This window comes from Leucopleurus acutus, assembly GCF_964270905.1.
Source record: "Leucopleurus acutus genome assembly, chromosome: 4".
In the NCBI taxonomy this organism is placed as follows: domain Eukaryota; kingdom Metazoa; phylum Chordata; class Mammalia; order Artiodactyla; family Delphinidae; genus Leucopleurus; species Leucopleurus acutus.
The window spans coordinates 137,939,443-137,960,018 of NC_139146.1; the positions used below are offsets into that span (position 1 = coordinate 137,939,443).

Consider the following 20,576-nt stretch of genomic DNA (forward strand, 5'->3'; position numbering starts at 1 on the left):
GTTGATAAGGGGGTAAGTAACATTGGAGAGATTGTGTGGCAGTCCGTTGATGAAGGGCAGCTGCAAATAGGGGCACGAGATGATCAGAATTGTGTTTTAGGATAATAAGATTGGTGGCCATGTCAAGTAGGGGGAGGAAGACCAGACAGAAAGCTGTCAGTGCACCAGATGAGAAGTGGGAGGTGATGGGATGGAGAACGTGGAGTGAGATATCTCAAGCAAAATTCATAGAGTTTGGTCACTAATTGTCTTTGGAATTGACTGTGGAGAGTGAGACATTGAGATCCTGATGTTTCTGCTATTTACGGAGACAGTGGACAAGGGTAGTGAAATAGGATTTCTCAGGGGAAGCTGATGAGTTTAATATGCATAGTGGCTTTGCCTCTGTTTGGTACTCAAAAAGTTCTTTGCATTTCGATTTTAATTTCCAACTTGTATATATCTTGTCTACCTAATTAGATTATAAATATTTGTTGAATGAATGAACACATGTAGGCTAGCGATGGGATAGAAGACTGTTTGTTTTAAGGGCAACTACACATAGATTATACCATGGAGGAAGAGGTGGGGTTGAGAACTTCTTCGAAGTGGAAATGCTAAGGGGAGTGGGTAGTATTGCTTTAGGTGATAAGGAAAGAAATGGGAATGAGGTGGACCTTTGTGAGTCCCGTGAGATGACTCTGGGGCATGGTTAGGGGCCTGGAACTGATAGGAAAGTATCTGCAGAAGATAAAGGCATGGTCAGTGCTGCGATGGTTCTTGTGGTAACATTGTAATGTGTATTATCTGTCCTTTTCATGTGGTACTCAGCACAAGCTACCTTGTTTTGCTTTGTGTATGTGTGTGCCCTCTAGCGTCCCCAAGCCAAAGGTCCAAGCTCCTTGTTGGCAGGAAGCACGGTTTGGTCTACAACCTAGGCTCCATAAATGTTTGCTAAGATGGCTTATTTGTAGTTAGAATCACAAGAATAATGGTGAGCAATCCTGTATTCATGAAGCACAATATAAGATGTTCACAGTTTTGTTGAGTCTCTTGAGCTTTTTAAAAATTAGATTACCTCTAAGGGGTAATGAAACATATTGCTAACGAATGTGGGCCCTGGAGCCAGACTGGGTCCAAAATCTTGCATTCTATTCACATGACTTGGGCAGCTGATTTGAACTCCACGTACCTTGGTTTCCTCAACTGCATGAAGGAGGTAGTAGTAGTACTTGCTTCGCAGGGTTTTGTGAAGATCCAATGAATTAATACAGGTTAGTCACTTAGTATGGTGCCCGGCACATGGCAAACACTCTCCAAGCATTTGGTGTTACTACGTACTCCACTGACAGTGTCAATGAGGAAAGTGCCCCGACATTTAAAAATGTTTTGTGGGCATTTTAAAGAAGTGACAATGCAGAGGCAGCTTTCTAATCTTTCACACTGTCCTTAGCGCACAGTCAGTGGGGCTGCAGGCAAAGCCAACGTCACACAGTTCTGGGGGCAGTTTGTATCTCAGCCTGCACTGCCACCTGCCCCTGTACGGTTCACAGTCCGTTTCACTCGCATTCCCATGTTTTTGTTTTGTTTTGTTTTGTTTTGTTTTTGCGGTACGCGGGCCTCTCACTGTTGTGGCCTCTCCCGTTGCGGAGCACAGGCTCCGGACGCGCAGGCTCAGCGGCCATGGCTCACGGGCCCAGCCGCTCCGCGGCATGTGGGATCTTCCCGGACCGGGGCACGAACCCGTGTCCCCTGCATCGGCAGGCGGACTCTCAACCACTGCGCCACCAGGGAAGCCCTCCCATGTTGTTTTTAAACCATCCCCTCTAGGGTAACCGGGGAGATATTGACCTTAGGATGCCATCCCTTCGTTTCATTTTAAGGAACATTTATTAAGCACCACTAGGGGGCCAGGCCCTAGGATGGAGACGTGAAGAATGCTCCACGACCCTTTTCACCACTGTCTCCACCCTATGGGATATTGTTGCCTTTGTCCGAGCCTGGTAGGGTGAGTTGTGCAACGTATCCACTCTCTGCTGCTGCCATGTGCTCCCTTCTTGAGTGCTCACTGCACTGGGGCTCCCTGGAGGCCCAGGCAGGGGGCTGAGGTGCTGTCTTCCCCGAGGAGGTGCTGTCCACAGGGCCTGCAGACAAATGATTATGACGAGCTCAGTGTCAGCAACTATGGTCATCTTGAAGCTAACAACCCCACCCATCTGCTTGCCCTCGTCACCCCATACCTTCTCCCCGAAACCCACACTGCCTCTGTTAGTCCCCTGAAAGGCCTAGTTTTAAACTGGGCTTTGAGCCACAGATGCAGGTAGGTAGCTCGGAGCCTGTGGGCCTCGGGTGATCACTCTGCTAGATGTTCTTCAAATTCCCTGCAAGCTATAAAAGTCTGTAATCCCATAATGATGACTTAGGACTGAGGAAAGCATAGGCAGTGTTACTATTAATATTTATATTCTCAGTAATTTTCTATATAATTTTCAGTGAGAAGGTTTCGTTGTTTTAAAGAGGATACCTGTTTCAAGCTTTTAAAGGTGAAATGTGTTTCAGACTTAATGTACAGTAAGATGTCATTTGGCTCCTATGCTCTAATTAACTTCTACTCTTTTCCCTCTGATCCACAGTTTGGGGATATGGCTTCCTGTCAGTGACAGTTATTAATCTGGCATCTCTCCTCGGACTGATTTTGACTCCGTTGATAAAGAAATCTTACTTCCCTAAGATTTTGACCTATTTTGTGGGGCTGGCTATTGGGACTCTATTTTCAAATGCAATTTTCCAACTTATACCAGAGGTAAGGAGGTTGGCTGTTCGTTTCTGTGAATAATTGGTTCTTTGAAATGTTTCAGCACTTTGTACATTTTAAGCCTCCATAATTCTTGCAGCATTTTATGGTCTGGTTTATAGTGTTTTGGATAAGAGAAAGCTGAATCACAGCAAATGAAGAAACTTGTCCCAAGCTGCAGGGGAAGTCAGCGTCAGAGAGAAAATTAATATTCTGGGAGGCCAGGCACCAGGACGTGCTCAGACAGCTCTGGGACACCTCGGAAGGCCTTACGACTCTATTCTGTCTCACATTTGGCAAATTTAATTTTTCTACACTCTTTTTATTATTTACTTATTTATTTCTGAAGTGCACGCAGTGTCAAATTTACTAAGATATACAACAGAATTCCTCCATGGATCAGTTCGGTGCTTTGTGATCACCTAGAGGGGTGGGATAGGGAGGGTGGGAAGGCAGCGCAAGAGGGAAGGGATATGGGGATATATGTATATGTATAGCTGATTCACTTTGTGATAAAGCAGAAACTAACCATTGTAAAGCAATTATTCTCCAATAAAGATGTTAAAAAAAATTCCTCCATGTATTAACTACAGCTAAAGAAGACTAGAGGGTAAATTAGAACATGGTTGACAAACCTTTTCATTCTTTTTGATTGTGGATAAAAATCAATCGAGGGCCGATAAATAAACAGCAGCTTACTTTTTCCTTTGGTAAAACGTATTATTGATCTGCCATTGACTACAGTGTGCTATTCAGTTTGTCAGCACATGATATATATGTTTTATTTCAAATCTATAATGTGGCCATATAAGGAAGAGATATGGAGTGAGGAGAATAAGTGAGAGGAAAAGAGACAGGAAGGAGAAAGAGACATTAACAGGAGGGAGTCACAAAGGTCAACTAGAGAAACACATATACACGTGGACAGTATCTCCCCACTCATGCACACACAAAGATGGAGGGGCAAGCTCTGAACAAAAGGAAAACATAGAGTATCACCTTCAGCTCATAAGTTTTAGAAAATTATAACTAAAGCTCCTTTTAGTTTTCGCAGCTGTATATGAAAGTGGGGATGTAACTTCTTAAAGTCATAGTTTTTTTTATTATTATTATATCTAGAAAGGACCTAGGAGAACATCTACTTCAAAGCCTCAATTGTAGAGATGAAAAAATTAAAATCCAAGGGGATTAAATGACTTGATTACAGCCTTATAATCAGCTAGTAACAAAGCTAGGATGACAAAACAGATTTTCTGATTTTAAAAATTATATGTAATATATTTGATATAGTATTATATGTATTAACTCACCTGATTTGTGGTGAGTCAAATTAAATTAAACAAACTGACATGGTATGTGGACCGAGGATTGTACATTTATGATTTTGATGTTTCCTGTTTTATTGAAAATGTAATAATACATTAAAATGTCTATTAGGAAAATAAGAAACTTCTTCAACAGCACTTATAGAGGTTCTTTTGCCTTTCTGTGATAATTAGGGAATTATGGATATGAGCAGAGAATTATGTAAACACTAGAGAATCTATCTTTTTAATAATACCCCCAATTTACATAGTTATTTCTTTTTTAAAATTTTTTTAAAAAATTTATTTACTTTTTATTTTTGGCTGTGTTGGGTCTTGGCTGCTGTGCGCGGGCTTTCTCTAGTTGCAGCGAGCGGGGGCTACTCTTCATTGCGGTGCGCGGGCTTCTCATTGCGGTGGCTTCTCTTGTTGCGGAGCGCGGTCTCTAGGTGCGCGGGCTTCAGTAGTTGTGGCACGTGGGCTCAGTAGTTGTGGCTCGCGGGCTCTAGAGTACAGGCTCAGTAGTTTTGGTGCATGGGCTTAGTTGCTCCGCAGTGTGTGGGATCTTCCCTGACCAGGGCTCAAACCTGTGTCCCCTGCATTGGCAGGCAGGATTCTTAATCACTGCGCCACCAGCGAAGTCCTGATAGTTATTTCTTTTGTGGCAAAATTATTTCCCCTTTGCTATTTTATTTTATAACCACCGTGTTAGTTATATAGAGTAGGTATTTTTATGCCATTTTTGCACTGTGTAAATAGGTCCGGAGAAGTCACTGAAAAGAAGATGTGGCATGAGGTCTCCCCAGAGACAGATGTAGAACAAGAACCCAGGCATTTTCTATTCTAGACTGCTGTTCAGAGGGGACATTGACAATGTGTGGAATGGTATAAAGCTGTGGCTTTTCACATGTTATGCTCCCCTGCTATTTTACTTATTTTAAGTTTGTATTTCTTGTCTGCCTAGAACATCATGACTCTATAATTTCAAGCTCCAGCTCTTGTCCTGTGTCCTTTAAACAATGAATTGTTTCATTCTCATCATTTGTGAGTGTGTGTGTATGTGTGTGTGTGAGTGCCTGGTACCTTATATCTTTTCTTCCTTATTCTGGGGCTCAGTCCTCGATTTATTTATCTCTTTAGGACTTACTAGGACCCTCTAAGTTCAAGGGGCTCTCTCTTGGGAAAACAGTAATCCAAGTGACCTACCATATTTGCTTTAAAAAGTTGACTCTGGAAATTATGGGCAAATATATTACTTTTAGAAAAAGTGGATAATCAATGTCTCATTTGTCTTAATTACCCATGTCTAATATTATCTTATAAATATAGGAATCAGTGCTGCTTTTTTATTGATAAAAGTTTACTTTCTCAAGGCAAGTATCGCTGAAGGTGTTATAGCTAGGAAACTATAAGGTACTCTGGGGGCTTTATTTAATAGGATTTCCTCTGGTTATAAGACTTCAGTGCTATCTCTTACAGTTTGATTACTCAGATTTCAGAGTTTTTGTTTTATGATTTTGGCAGGTAAATCCCCAATATTAACTGGATGTGAAGGATGGAGTTAGGACTGTGGGGAAAATTATTTACTGAATCAAATTAAATTACTTGGTCTTACATGAATTGCCTTTTTTTTCTCCCTTAGGCATTTGGATTCAATCCCAAAATTGACAACTATGTTGAGAAGGCAGTTGCCGTGTTTGGTGGATTTTACATACTTTTCTTTTTTGAAAGAACGCTTAAGATGTTATTGAAGACGTATGGTCAGGTAAATGGACTTTATTTAAAACGTTTGATGTTTTACCCACCAAAGCTACTTTATATAGGCAAATAAAGGCAGGAATTTTATTCTTACAATTATGTGAACAGTTCAGTTATTAGACTTGTGTCTGTGAGGAGAGAAAGAAAAAGATCAATATATTGATAAGGATAAGAGGAACACTTGATTCTTATTGTAGAATTTGGAGTAAATACTAACAATTTAATGTCCAATAACAGATGCACATAATTTGTATTCCATTCATATCCATCAACATAAGAAGGTAAATGCACCCTAACATGAAAAAACAAAAACAGGAGAATCTAATAAATGAAGATACATTTAAAGGAAGAGAAATTTTATAAATCTAAAAAGATTATACTACATACGGAATAGATATAAAATTTTTCTCTTATAAATAAAAACCATTACATTCTCTATTTTCTTACCTGTATGAGCCATCTTTGTTTCTTCTTATAACCTTTTCCTCCCTGATTTTTCTTGTAGGATGGTCATACCCACTTTGGAAATGATGACTTTGGTGCTTCTCGAGAAAAAACTCATCAACCTAAAACGTTACCTGCCATCAATGGTGTGACATGTTATGCAAATCCAGCTGTCACAGAGCCTAATGGACACATCCATTTTGATAACGTCAGTGTGGTATCCCTACAGGTATTGTAATTCTCTTTACTGCGTCCTTCACACTATGTGAAGACTGCTGTGCATGCAGCCAGTCAGTATTTTGCACATTTAATTGTATCAGACTTATTCCTGCATGTGTGGGATAAGTGGAATGTAAGTTTGTTTCTTTTTCCACTTTCCCTCTGTCAGTTTACTGCAAATATGCGAGTTTAGCAATAAATTGTAGGCTGCTGGGTTGGAGGCTTTAGTATTCTCTAAGATTGTTTAACTATGTAAGAGTTACTAAGATTTATACAATGATATGTTGCAAATTAATTTAGAGCATTTCTCTTATTTTGCAATTCTTTCGAGATACAAAACCAAAGAATCCCTTTGGGTGATTTTGAAACTGAAAGAAGACTTGTAAGCTATTAAAATTGTGTTCATTAATTAATTGATTTAGAATTTTCATTCCCATTTTCTAAATAATGTTAATAGGTATTATTTCTTGAGCAAGTATTATATGCCAGATAATAAGCCAGCACTTATTTTATCTCATTTACTTTTTTTTTTTTTTTTTTTTGGTGGTACGCGGGCCTCTCACTGTTGTGGCCTCTCCCGTTGCGGAGCACAGGCTCCGGACGTGCAGGCCCAGCGGCCATGGCTCACGGGCCCAGCCGCTCCGCGGCGTGTGGGATCTTCCCGGACCGGGGCACGAACCCGCGTCCCCTGCATCGGCAGGCGGACTCTCAACCACTGCGCCACCAGGGAAGCCCTCATTTACTTTTTATAACAACTATTAAAAGTAGGGATTCTTTTCTACATATTAGGACTACATATTAGAACTATTAGAACTAAAAGTAGGGATTATTTTCTATGTATTAGAATTATTTGGAAATCAAACCCAAATTATGTATGCAAAAATGAGAAGTTATTGGAAAGGTAGTGGCTATCTAATGGGATAACCAAGCTATAGGAAGATCAACAACCCTGGAACCATTAGAATTATTAGGACTCCCACTCCCTTCTCCTCTCTGCATCTTAGAGTCATTCTCTTTTTTCACTGTGGACGGGCTCCTTCATAAACGGGAAACATAGCCACTAGCAACTCCTGGGATTTATGTTTTATAATTTCGGCTACTAGAAGGAAACTGACCTGCCTCTTTAAGTCCTAAATCCAAAATTTCTGGCGAGTGTCTCCTTGGTCCAGCTTGAATTAGATGTCCACTTCTAGACTAATCTAAGTGCTTTGAGGGTTGGGCGCTTTGTATGGCCCTAAGGGAATATGGATGCGGTAGAAGAGTGGTCATTAAAAGGGAGACTGGGATGCTAGTGTCATGGGTGTCCACACACATCTCATTTGACAGATTAAGAAAGTGGAGCTTTGGATGCCAAATAACCTCTCCAGGGTCTCTCAGCTCATAAATGACAGATCCAAAAGCTATAAAGTTAAATACAATATAAAAGATGATAATTAAAAATAAAATCAGAAGGAAGTCAGCTAAGAAACAAAAGCAGAGAAAAGATATTTGGAAGAGGTTATTAACGCAAATGAGCTGAGTTTCCTTCTGGAAAGAAAATATGATTGGTCCTATACTTCTTCCCACCTGATTAAGGAAAATCGCAGGAGGGATTGAAAAGGCAGTTTTATGTGAGCACTAAGCTAAGAGAGGAAATTATTTCATGCAATATAATGAATGATGCTTTTAGGCAAGACTTTGCAAAGAATAAGTAAATGTTCAAATAGATAATTTCCTTTAATAATTACAGCTAACCTTTATTAAATGTTCAAGGACTATGCCTAGAACTTTAGATGAGTGATCGCATTTGATCCTCATAGTAGCCTAGGAGATTGTGGCTTAGAGAGGTTAAATAAACCCAAGGACACACACCTCCTAATGACGAAGCTTCTATCAGGACTGAGGCCATCTGATGCGGAAGCTTGCACTTGCCTTGCTGGATTGCCTTCATTATGTCACTGCTCTGCTAGGATCAAGATGATAACATTAACTCTTAATAAATATTAAGTTTTGTAGAGGGAAGAAGATAATTTTGGCCCATGGTCAGTGCTTTCTGAGAACAAATAAAATTGATCTGCTCAGAAGTTTGAAGTTTAGTTTTAAAGTTTTAGGACTCCTGGTTTCTGATCCACAGTGGCCAGAAGACATGTTTGCCGTAAACACAAACACCGTGGCAAAGATGGGGTCCTAGACGTGATCCTGTTTTACATAATTTAGAAATATCAGTCAAATGGCCCTTCTTTCTCTGCTTCTGGTAGTAATGCTAATATACAGGCTTCCATTCATTTATTTAATAAACATTTATTGAGTACTTGCTCACTGTCCTAGGCACTGGGGATTCAGAAGCAAACACATTCTTGTGAAGCTTATAGTTTATTCAGCAGAAAGAGATAATATAGAAAAGAGTAAAACAAGAAAATATCAGGTAGCATTAACTATTTGGATGAAAATAAAACATGGTGATGTGGCAGTGACATGTGGAGGCTTCTTTGATCTATCAAGAACGGTCCCTTAAGAGGTCAGCGGAGAATTGGATAATGAGAGAGAAGAACCAGCCATGAAAATATCTGGGAAAATAATGTTCCAAGAGCTTTGAGAATAATCAGATGGGTCCCATACAAGGGAACTGGAAGCTGAATGGCGTTGGATTTCCTGACATCAATGCTGGAGACCAGTGGCACAGTACCTTCAATATTCTGAACAGAGGCAACTGTGGAATTGTAAACCTGGGTAAACTACCAATCTAGTGAGAGAGCAGAATGAAGCTAGGAGTCTTGAAATCTACTTCTAGGAATGAGAAGTCCACCTGAAGTAGAGAAGGTGTGTGCCAGGATGACAGCCATGAACCAGGCCTTGACATGAGCCACATAAAAAGTCCTGATGCTAATTTCCTCTGGGGACTATTTTCTGGCCGTTTTGGTTGTAGGTATAATCTCTAGTGAAGAGAGATTTAAACAAATTGAGCAACGCACTGTTGTTTTCAGTTTTCTCTTCACATCGCATTAAAAACAACGGAAAGAAGAGACATTTAAGAAATGCTATCAGGGTCCAGATATTGCTTTAAGAGACAATAGGTAGAGAAATATGAGTGATATTGATTTTAATAATAAAATTAGAATATTTTCTAGTATTTTATATGATGAGAATGTATTTAACCTGGGTGACCCCATTACAATGATTGAACATGACATGTAAAATTCATGGTTTGTTTCGAAGCCCAAGCATTGCCCCGAGAATTTTGTTGACGATTCCTGTTTTTACTGTTTTGACACAGTGAAGTTTTTCCAAATTGAAGTTAATAAGAAACCATCTAAGAGTGAGTTAAGAAAAGTAGTTTAATTTGACATTGCTATCAAAAGAACACAAATTATATGGCAATCTGGATTAAAACAACATGATTCTTGGTTTTTCTGGAATATAGGAAGAACAAAAGAAATGTTACAGAATAATTAAAATGCATGACTTAGGGATGTCTTTATCAATATTCATACAGACAATTTTGGTTCATCACCGAATACTCAGAAATGCAATAATGTTTAAGTTTAGTTGCCTTTGGTATTTTGTCTATATTCACTCATATAAAACCTATAGTTTTGGGGCTTCCCTGGTGGCGCAGTGGTTGAGAGTCCGCCTGCAGATGCAGGGGACACGGGTTCGTGCCCCGGTCCGGGAAGATCGGGCATGTAGGAGCATTCATGTTCTGGGGGGAAGGTAGCAGTGATAGAGGCATAATAAGGAAGCAGTTATGAGGGACAGACTGGAGCTCAGGATTCCATTTCTCCAGTTATCCCGTTACTGCCTCTAAGTAATGTTTCACATCTCACCCTGTGACACTTGCTGTGTTCCTTTCTCTCTCTGACTACTACGCAAACACAGGGAAAAGTCATGCAGTAACTCTGCAGCCGGGTGGGTCTTTTCCCCCTGAGTCTACAGCTTCAGAAAGACTGTGTTTAATAGACGTTGATTCCTCAGGAATGTCAGGTACTTCGGGGAGTTTTAGCTCTTCAAGGCCACTAGAGGGCCCATCTAGCTCATTCCTCTAGTAATACAAAATCAGTGTCTTTTTCTAAATGAAACCTCCTGTGCTTTCATTTAAGAATGAATGTTATTAAATATGAAGTGATATGAGCCACTTATTCTTCCTAATAGAAGAACAATTAATATCAGCCATTTTTAGAAACTGACTATTGTGAATTTTATGTTTAAAATCGAGGTGCAATGAAGTGGAATTTAACTGCGAAGTGTGATGATGTTATTACTTTGTCAATAACTGAAAGGAAGTGATGCTCTACAAATATAAAGATAACATCTTTGAGGTGCTTGGGGTATCCATGAGAGTCCAAGAGATTTTAAAAACACTTCATTCATTCAAGTATTTATTGAGTACCTAATATGTACTTGGCATTATTCTAAGTACTGAGAATTCATCAGTGGGGCGGAACAAACTTTCTGCCCTTCCATAGCATAACTGAAGTATTGTATAATATACCAAAATATTATACACAAAAGTGGAAAGCATCCTTTTTTCAAGTCCAAAAAAACCAAATCAGAAGCTCTGTGTATATGTATGGGGCTGGCCTACTGCTCTTTTCTCTTGCCTGATGGGTTTTTCTCCATTCTTGCCCAGAGGTGGGAAGGATGGTACCCATATTGGGAAGGAGGGTGGGAGAGGAAGGGGTTGAAGCACTGTGAATATCTGACTTGATACCCTTGTCTTCAGTGCTTTGTGTCCTTGAATCGAGGGCCTCTTCTGGTTCAGTTTCCCCAGTGGGTAAATCTCTAGTCATCGTTTGGAGTGGCTGCCTTGCTGAATTGGTTTGGGAGCAATAATCTGGGGTTTTTATTGCTCCCTGAACAAATGTACAACTGATTTCCTTTTTCTAGTTCCGCTCTTTCTCTCGGAGGCAGTTGCCGCCTCCATTCTCTAAACTTTTCTGATGTTTTGGGCCCTGCATCACTTCGTTTCTTTTGACTTTCTTCCTCTGTGGAGTCAGAACTCATCCTCCTCTTTTCATCCTCCAAAATAAATATCTCAGCGCTCTCGTCTTCCGTTCTTTCTGTCCTTGTGACTTATGTCATTTTTAGTCTTTAATTTTAGGAAGTCTCAGGAGGGACTAGAGGAAAATATGTATGTCTAGTGTGCCATGTTTCACCAAAGACCTATTCACTACTTTAAATCATATAGTTTTTTTTTTAAATACATCTCTATTGGAGTATAATTGCTTCACAATACTGTGTTAGTTTCTGTTGTACGACGAAGTGAGTCAGCCATTTGCATACATATATCCCCATATCCCCTCCCTCTTGCGTCTCCCTCCCACCCTCCCTATCCCACCCCTCTAGGTCATCACAAAGCACCGAGCTGATCTCCCTGTGCTGTGCGGCTGCTCCCCACTAGCTATCTGTTTTACATTTGGTAGTTTTTCAATATCACAAGATTTAAAAACAGAAATCAGTTACTTCCTTTTATGGGGTTATACTAACAATTAGTTAAAATTGAAAATGATACCTGTAATAAATTATATAAGAAGTGGTTTTCATTGGTCCTGATTGACAGATGCTGGTTGAGTTAGAGGCAAACACTGCCCTACACAATCATGAGGAGGAATTCTGAGTACACCTTGGTTGTTGGTGGCATTTGTTTTCTCACTGGATCCGTCGCCATGCTTCCTTGCACCCCACAGACTATTTTATCAAGCTGCAGTCTGTGTGTTTTGAAAGTCATAAAAATTTGTACTTGAATCTGCTCTGAGTTTAGCCCACGCTTTACTAAGTCCACTTTTATTCATTTTTAGTGAACACCTTTTCACATTTTCAAGAATAACTGTTCCAAAAAATTTTTCATTACTCCACAAAATTCTCACTACAACCTTTTCTTCCTTTAAGGAGGAGACTGCGAAGATTATTTGGAATCTCTGTGAACTTTGCTGTCTCACCCCATCTGTTACTTCCTGAAAAGTGCTCTGTGCATCTGCTCTCTACCTTCCCTTTTGTGTCAGAACTTGTATCCTTTCTCTTCTTTGAAGGCCAGTTCCTCCACATGCGCTCATCTTTCCCATGGCCTCTTCCTGTTGCACTTATCTTTCCTGAATCTTTCCTTCTCCCCGTGTCTACAAACATTGAAAGTCTGTTCTTCCTTAAACTATTCTTTTTTCCTGACTCTGCTGCTCCCTAAGATTTCTCAAATCTTCTCCTTCTCTACACTGTCCAACTCCTTGAAACGTCAGCTAATACTGAAATAAGAATATGTGTCAGACATTGTCTTAAATGCTTTACATATATTAACTCATTTACTGCTCAGAGTAACAACTGTATGAAGTGAGTACAGTAACTATCTCCATCTTAAGGATGTGAAACTGATATACAGAGAAGTTGAGTAACTTAGCCAAGGTCACATGGGTACCAAGTTAGGATTTAAGCCCAGGCTTCCTGGCTCCTGGGATGGTTAATCATTACCCTGACTACACTGCCTATTATTTCCATTTGCTGACTAGTTTTTATGTGCTCCCTGCTCTTATTCATCATCTCCTGAAATGTTTGTTGTAATTCAGAAATTCACTACCTATTCTCTGAAATTTCTCTCTGGAATGATACAAGTGATTTTTCTAGGCAGCAGGCTGTATTCTTAACACTCATTCTCATCCTTTCTGAGGCATTCCTGTAGTTTAGCACACATCTGAGTACCTATTATTGGCTAAATGCTAGGAATATAAAGGCAGATTTTCTACTGGAACTTACTTCCTCCCTTTTGGAATTACTCATTAGATAGTCTTTGTGACACGATACTCTTTTTCTCCTGCCATTTTAGCCACCATTTTCTTGCTGCTTTCTCAGAATCTCCTTTTCTTGGCAGGACAGCTGGGAGGAGGGAGCAAGGGGTTTGGAGGTCCATGGGGCCAGGGTTAACGTCTCGGCAATGAAATACGTTGCACGATTTGGGGAAAGTTAGTTAACATCTCTGAGTCTTTGTTCACTCATCTGTAAAATGAGGAGCAAAAATCCTTAAATTAATAAGTTTTTGTGAAAATTATCTACTATAGGCCAACTATGTAACAATGTGTCTGACATTATATGTGCACAATCAATGTATATTTCCCTCCCTCTTCCATTCACCAAATTTTTTTCTTCGCTTTCCTACATTTTTAATCATAGTGATCTCATCAGATCCTATCGCTTCACTTTTCATTCCTGTGGGATTAACTTTTAAATCTATGTGCATAATTATTTGCAGATCATCATTTAGAAGAGGGCTTCTTATACTAAGCCATAAAGGCTTTTGTATTGATTTGTATTTTTTTCAGTGGGATAGAGTACCACAATGAAAGGATAAAAACATATAGAATTCCATGCTTCCTCATCTTTATTATTTACCCTTTAAAACATTTGAGTGCCTTTTCTAGAAATTAAAGTTTGATTTTTAAAACTTGAAGGCTGTTTGGTAGTAAAGAAAACTTTCCGAATGCAAATGCCTGCAAGGTTGCCACTGACTTCTGTCAGACTAAGAGAACTTGAAACATTTACTCACCCTGGAATAAAACTTTAAAGCCCAACGTAACTTGCCACTGGAATGATATTATCAGTTTTTGCATTGCAGATTCTCTATCCGAGTTGTTCAGCTACACACTCATCCATCCAGTTGTATCTGTCATACTCTGACACATTCAGTTCATTTGAAAGGACATGAAAGTAATGGCACCTTAATTATGCAGGGAAGATATTTGATTGTCGTGTTATTGAAATAATTGGGCTGCATAAAATCTTTTAAAATTGAGTTAAAAGTTGTAGTTAGTGCTGTTAACTTTTTAAATCTGGATACAGACATTTTATACAGATAAATTCTAAAGATGAAAAATTTAGTGATACAAAATGTAAAAATGATAATTTGAAAGATGAGATAGAGCACCAGTGAATCAAGTCACGTGACTAGAGATGGTACCTGCAATCTAAATTAAATCAGAACTAAAGTGGAGAGGTTCAGAATGTCAACCAGAGCAACTTGCCAGAAAGGGGAGCTATCCATTAAGTACCACGTTTGCTCTTCCAGATAAGACCATGTCCCAAATACGTAAATTTGGGGCTTCCCTGGTGGCACAGTGGTTGAGAATCTGCCTGCTAATGCAGGGGACACGGGTTCGAGCCCTGGTCTGGGAGGATCCCACGTGCCGCGGAGCAACTAGGCCCGTGAGCCACAATTACTGAGCCTGCGCGTCTGGAGCCTGTGCTCCGCAACAAGACAGGCCGCGATAGTGAGAGGCCCGCGCACTGCGATGAAGAGTGGCCCCCACTTGCCGCAACTAGAGAAAGCCCTCGCACAGAAACGAAGACCCAACACAGCCAAAAATAAATAAATTAATTAATTTAAAGAAAAAAGCACCGAATACGTAAATTTGGCAGAAACATTTTAGTTGATACCAAGTGTAAGGAAGGATTTAGGGTTATCTGTTGTTCCTTAAATTAGCCAGTCATTTGGCCAGCTAAGACATCCCTGTTTTCACACAGGGAGGCTGGTAGCATCACCATTGACACAGCAAATTCATAGAGAAAGAGTCTGTACTACCGACTCTTAGGTCAGCTGGGAGAATCGAATAAGGTAATGTACAGTACGTGAAAGTGCTTTGAAATGTACCCAAATCTGTACTATTTAATCTATTTGAAGGACAAACAGTTGCTTAAGGGTCTCAGTCAGGGACTGCTATGATATCCAAATGAAAAGGGAATATTTTAGTTACTCATAAACATTTATACGGTTAATACTTTTTGTAGAGTTTATAATTTTAACCATTTGTATGCAAACATAATTAAAATGTTATGAAATTTTGAGTTCTGGGTATAACTTTTAGAGTTTTAGGGTTTTCTTTTGCCTTTGTAAATGGACCACACACACAATTTAATTTCTGTTAAATAATGAATATCTTAAAGTAAAAAAAAGAAAGAAAAGGCATTCAAAAGTGAGACATTCCCAGAGAAGTCTTCTCAACCTCCCTAGAAATTGCCAGAGAAATCCTGACTGATTTCTGTCCCACATACTGTTTGCCAAAGAATCATTAAAAATTCACTCAAAAAGAGTACTACTCATAGTGGACAGAAACCTTTTATGACTTATCGGGATAAGATGCCAAAAACTGCTTGGTTTCCAACTTGATTTACAAAATGCAGAGTGAGAGAGAAAACAGAAGATCTGTTTGATGTTGGTGGGAAAAAAAGAAAGACATATTTGATAAGAGTTCCAGATAGTATTGGCCTGTCTTGGCAAGAGTTGGTCTTCTGGGATGGAAAGACCGAAAATGAGTGCATGAGCCTGTGTTTCAGAAAAAATTATAGTGTGATTAACAGAAATGAAGCAGTTGGAAAGAGAACTCTGGAAGAAGGAGGGGAGGAGGAAAGATGATTACTTCTTCTCTAAATGAAAACATTTTTATGGAGGCAAAACATATGTATGGAAAAGTGCACAGAAAAGAAAATAATTTATTGTTATATACTATGGATGCCTTAAGGCACTAGTGTTTAACTGTCTCACAGAAACTCTGTGAGAAAGGTTGGGGTACATAGCTAGACTTGTAAGAAATGGGTCATACAGTACACACATATGTAATTTTATTGAAGAACAACAAGTTGCTCTCTAAACTGTTATGCTTATTTACACTCTCAGCAGCAGCACAATTCACATTTTCTCCACCTCTTTAGCAATTGTTGGAAATTTTAGACTTCAAAAAATCTATTACTTATTTAATGAATTTGGAACGGTATCTTTCTGTGATTAACCTTTGTATGTTTCTGATTACTAGTGAAGTTGAGCATCTCTTCATATGCTTATTGGCCATTTTACTTTTGTGTTTCCTGTTCATCTATGTCACAGATTTTTAGTTGAGTTGCTTATCTTTTTTCTTATTGATTTGTATGAAAGAAAATTTATTCTGAGTCTTGTTAAAATGGCAAGGAAGACTTTATTCAAGATTATAGAGATAGGGGTCAACTCTATTACAGTAGAGTAGAAAGATGGGACTCAACTCGGAATATAGCAAAGACAGCTGAGGATTTATGGCTAACAAGCAGAGTGAGGTTGTCAGTGGATAGAGAATTACTAAGAGGAGACATCAAGAGTAAGAGGGATCCTTGTTAAACCAACTTGACAGCATTCTTGCTAAAGGCAGGCCAAGATGATCAGATATCAAGAATATGGGGATTCTTACTAAATTGACTTAGCAGGATTCTTGCTACAACTGGACTCTGGAAGGAGGGGCAAAGAAGCCCATGAATGAGGTCTAGTTGAGAACAGGGCTCAGAGGATCCTGACTAAAGTTTAGTCAAGGATAATCTTTGTCATTTGTAGGAGTTTTATATATATTCTGGGTGCTAATCTTCATTGATTAAATGGATTACAAATATATTCTCAAAGTCTCTGACTTCTCTTTTCACTTTGTTTATATTTTATTTTTTAAAAGTTTTAATTTTAATGTAGTCAAACATATCAATACTTTTATTCAAGCTTTCTACTTTCTGTATTTTGCTTAAGATAGCTTCCCTTTGCCAAAGTAAAGAAGATATTCTTCTGTATTTTTTTCCAAAAGGTTTAATATTCCATGTGGAATTTATTTTTGTATATAAAAAAAGAGACACTTTTTGCTTTCTGTATAGATAAGCAGTTAGCCTAGCTTCTTTTATTGAATAGATCATCTTATCTCTGCCATATGTCAAGTTTCTATATATCAATGTGTTTATATCTAGACTTTTTATTGTCTTTCATTTGTCTAAAAAATTTCTGCCTTATGACCACAGTACCTTAATTATTATAATTTGTAGTGAACATAGAATGCCCCAAGACAAGGCTCTTCACCTTGTTGTTTTCACTGAAAGTTATCTTTGTTCTTCCCTATCAATATTTTGGGGATTTTTATTGACATTGCATTGAACCTAGAGATCAGTTGAGGGGCAGCTAACATCTTATATGAGATTTCAGATTTTCTTTGTTTTGTAATTTTCTATAAAAATGTCTTTAGAGTGTTCTGTTAGATTTATTCCTAATTACTTTGTAGCTCTGCAAGTATTATACAAGGTGTTGTTTCCTATTCCATTTTCTAATTAGTTATTATATAGTAGTACATTGAATTCAGTATATTGATTTTAAACCTGCAGTATTGCTGAACTCTCCTGCAATTCTTTGTATTTTATTTATTTACTCTTTTGGATTTTCTGTGTAGATGTCAATGAGCAAAGAAGCAAATTTTTTCTTCTTTTACAATTGTTACAACTCTTTTTTTCTTATTACGATGGCAAGGATTCACAGGATAATGCTGAGTAGAAGTAGTGATAGCTGGTGTTTCATCTTGTTTCTGACTTTGATGGGTACACTTCTAAGTTCAGTAGGTTGCTGGCTTTAGTTTTTTTTTTTTTTTTTCAATAGATACCATTAATTAGATCAAGAAAGTTCTCTCATATTCAGAATTTACTAAGAGTTTTTCTCAATGTTGAATTTTATTGGAATTTTTTTCTTTTTCTGTACTATAAAGTATGGATAATCTATACTTAGTTAATTTTTTTATTTTAATTTTTTTATTTTATAAATTTTAATTAAAAACTTAAAAAAAAAAGTTTGTTATTTAAAAATTTTAGAAATCCAGGAGGAAAAATGTATCTCTGTTAAGAATCTGCAATGCTTCTCTCTTTCTGAGAAGAATGGTTTTTTTTTTACTTTTACAATTGAGGACTCTTAAAGCAGAGTGAAAGACTAAATGAATAAATAAGAATATTTTCTGGCAAAAATTATGTCATTTCCGAACTACAGTATTATTCAGTAGGTGTTAATTGATTAGTAACATGAAAGTTAGAGCAACTTTGTTTTGTCAAAAGAACTTGAGTCAAAGTAATGCCATTTGCAGCAACATGGACGGACCTAGAGAGTATCATACTAAGTGAAGTAAGTCAGACCGAGAAGGACAAATATCATACATCACTTATATGTGGAATCTAAAAAATGATACAAGTGAACTTATTTACAAAACAGAAACAGACTCAGAAACACAGAAAACAAACTTATGGTTGCTAAAGGGGAGGGAAGGGAAAGGGATAAATTGGGAGTTTGGATTAACAGGCACAAACTACTATATACAAAATAGATAAACAACAAGGACCTACTGTATAGCATAGGGAACTATATTCAATATCTTGTAATAACCTATAATGGAAATGACTTTGTAAAAGAATATACATATATGTTTACACACACATATATCTGAATCACTTTGCTGTACACCTGAAACTAACACATCATTGTAAATCAACTATACTTTACCACTACTCAGGTTACTTTACTTTTCTAAAACTATTTCTTTTCATCTTTAAATTGGCAAAACTCTCTACCAATCAGGATTATTACAAACAAAATGAAATATTTTAAAAGTAATGAAAACATACAGCTATGAAGTAAATATTAACTCTTATTACAACCACGTCCATACTACCAAACATGACCATCTTCCTGAGAAGTTATGGGGATTAAGTGAGAGCAGCAATAGCCAACCTTGTGTGTGGCCTCAAAGCCACAACGTTCTCTATTTCAGTGGCAGAATATTGATTGGGCAGCTCTTGATTTCAAGTAGTGAGCTTGGTACAAAGTTGTGGGCTCATATGTCAGGTGTATAAGCACAAGTCAACTGGAAGGAGGAAAGCATTTTATGCAGTGGGTTTTCTGTGAAAATATGGTGGGGTACATTTTGAAGGTTCAAAAATAGATGGATTACTTCAGTGCAGGAGCAATTTATAGTCAAGAGTTGTATTAATGAAGGTTTCCAGAAGAGTTGAGAACAGGGTTTTCATGGAAGTTTGCAGAGAATAAAACCAAATAGTAAGTTTGAATAAAGGATAAGGAAGGCAGTTGACTTTTGAGGTTGATTTGCTTTCCCTTTAGACCAAAACTTCTCAGCGTCGAAGTTCATTAGAAGACACTTTGGTGCACAAAATCCCATGCAGTGGGCGATGCTGTCCTCAGGGACATTGGAGAGGAATGTAGAAGAGAATGGCCAGGGGCTGGGGTGGGATGGAGTGGTGCTATGTTTCCAGCAGTAAAGAGAAGAAACCTCATAGACCTTCAGTATACTGCAGACTCCCCTTGATAATATGTCTTTGTTTGCATTGCCCCAGCACAGAGTAATGATTGAGAATAATCAATCAGCTTCCATAATAATAAGTTTATCTGAAGATGGAGAACTGCTGTGTGTGGGGGGCGGGGGGAGAGAAAAATTTGGAAGAATTTTCAAGAAAGTAGAGATTGGAGGTTCTGCCCTGACAGCTGAAACTATGGCCAGGAGGAGAGGTCTGGAGGGTATTTAGAATGGTGCTGTGTGTACTAAGTAGTCTTTCCTTGGTGTTTTCAAAAAGTTCTTAGTAAAGAATTTATAAATTTTCAATGCTTCTGAAGTCAGATATAGCTACTTTTTAGGGAGTACTTTGCTGCAGGAGGCTATAAGGAGAGGAAATGCCAGATTTAATAAATAGATGCAGAAAAAGACTAGAGAAGTGAATTATTTCAAGGAGTTTTTCATCAAAGGGAAGAAGAATGAGGAAGAACAGCAGTTCAGGGGAGGATGACGATTCAGGAATTCGTTAATCTAAAGGAGATTGCAGACAGAGAGGAAAGGCTGGAGTGGACAGCCAGAGGTTGGGGAAGCAGAGAACAATGGAAGTCCTGGCAAGAAGGTCTGATGCAGCAAATTCTTAGAGAAGAAAACTAAAAGGGAATTAGAACACGAGTGGAACTGCTGATCTTCAAAAGGAGAAGGGTTTTTATGCTAAGATCTAGTGGAAGGTGGAGAATGTGTTTGTGGGCGGAGGGGTGTGTGTGTGTCAGATGCCTCCATCTCAGGCAGGTGGGAAGTAGCAGTAAGGAGCATGGGGTTGGCGAAGAGAAGAAAAGCTTGGAATAGGTTCTCTGTTAATGTAGTTAAGAGGGGATTAGAGATGATAACAGATTGCTGGGTAGAAAGGCAGATTTCTCAACCCTGAGCCTGTGTCCTTACTTTCAGGGGTGGAAATGTTGACCTTTACATCCTGGACTCACAAACTCAAGCAATACTCTGCATAGGTGCAAGGCGGAGACGGTGATA

General features: G+C 38.5%; 1 protein-coding gene across 1 annotated transcript in view; it reads left to right on the plus strand.

Moving 5' to 3' along the window:
• The window catches only part of SLC39A8 (solute carrier family 39 member 8), a 73,245-nt gene that overhangs the window by 29,724 nt on the left and 22,945 nt on the right, over window positions 1–20,576 (plus strand). The window contains exons 4-6 of the mRNA XM_082837841.1: window positions 2,613–2,782; window positions 5,720–5,842; window positions 6,341–6,508. Coding sequence (XP_082693967.1) covers window positions 2,613–2,782; window positions 5,720–5,842; window positions 6,341–6,508 — 461 coding nt within the window. The remainder of the gene's footprint in view (window positions 1–2,612; window positions 2,783–5,719; window positions 5,843–6,340; window positions 6,509–20,576) is intronic.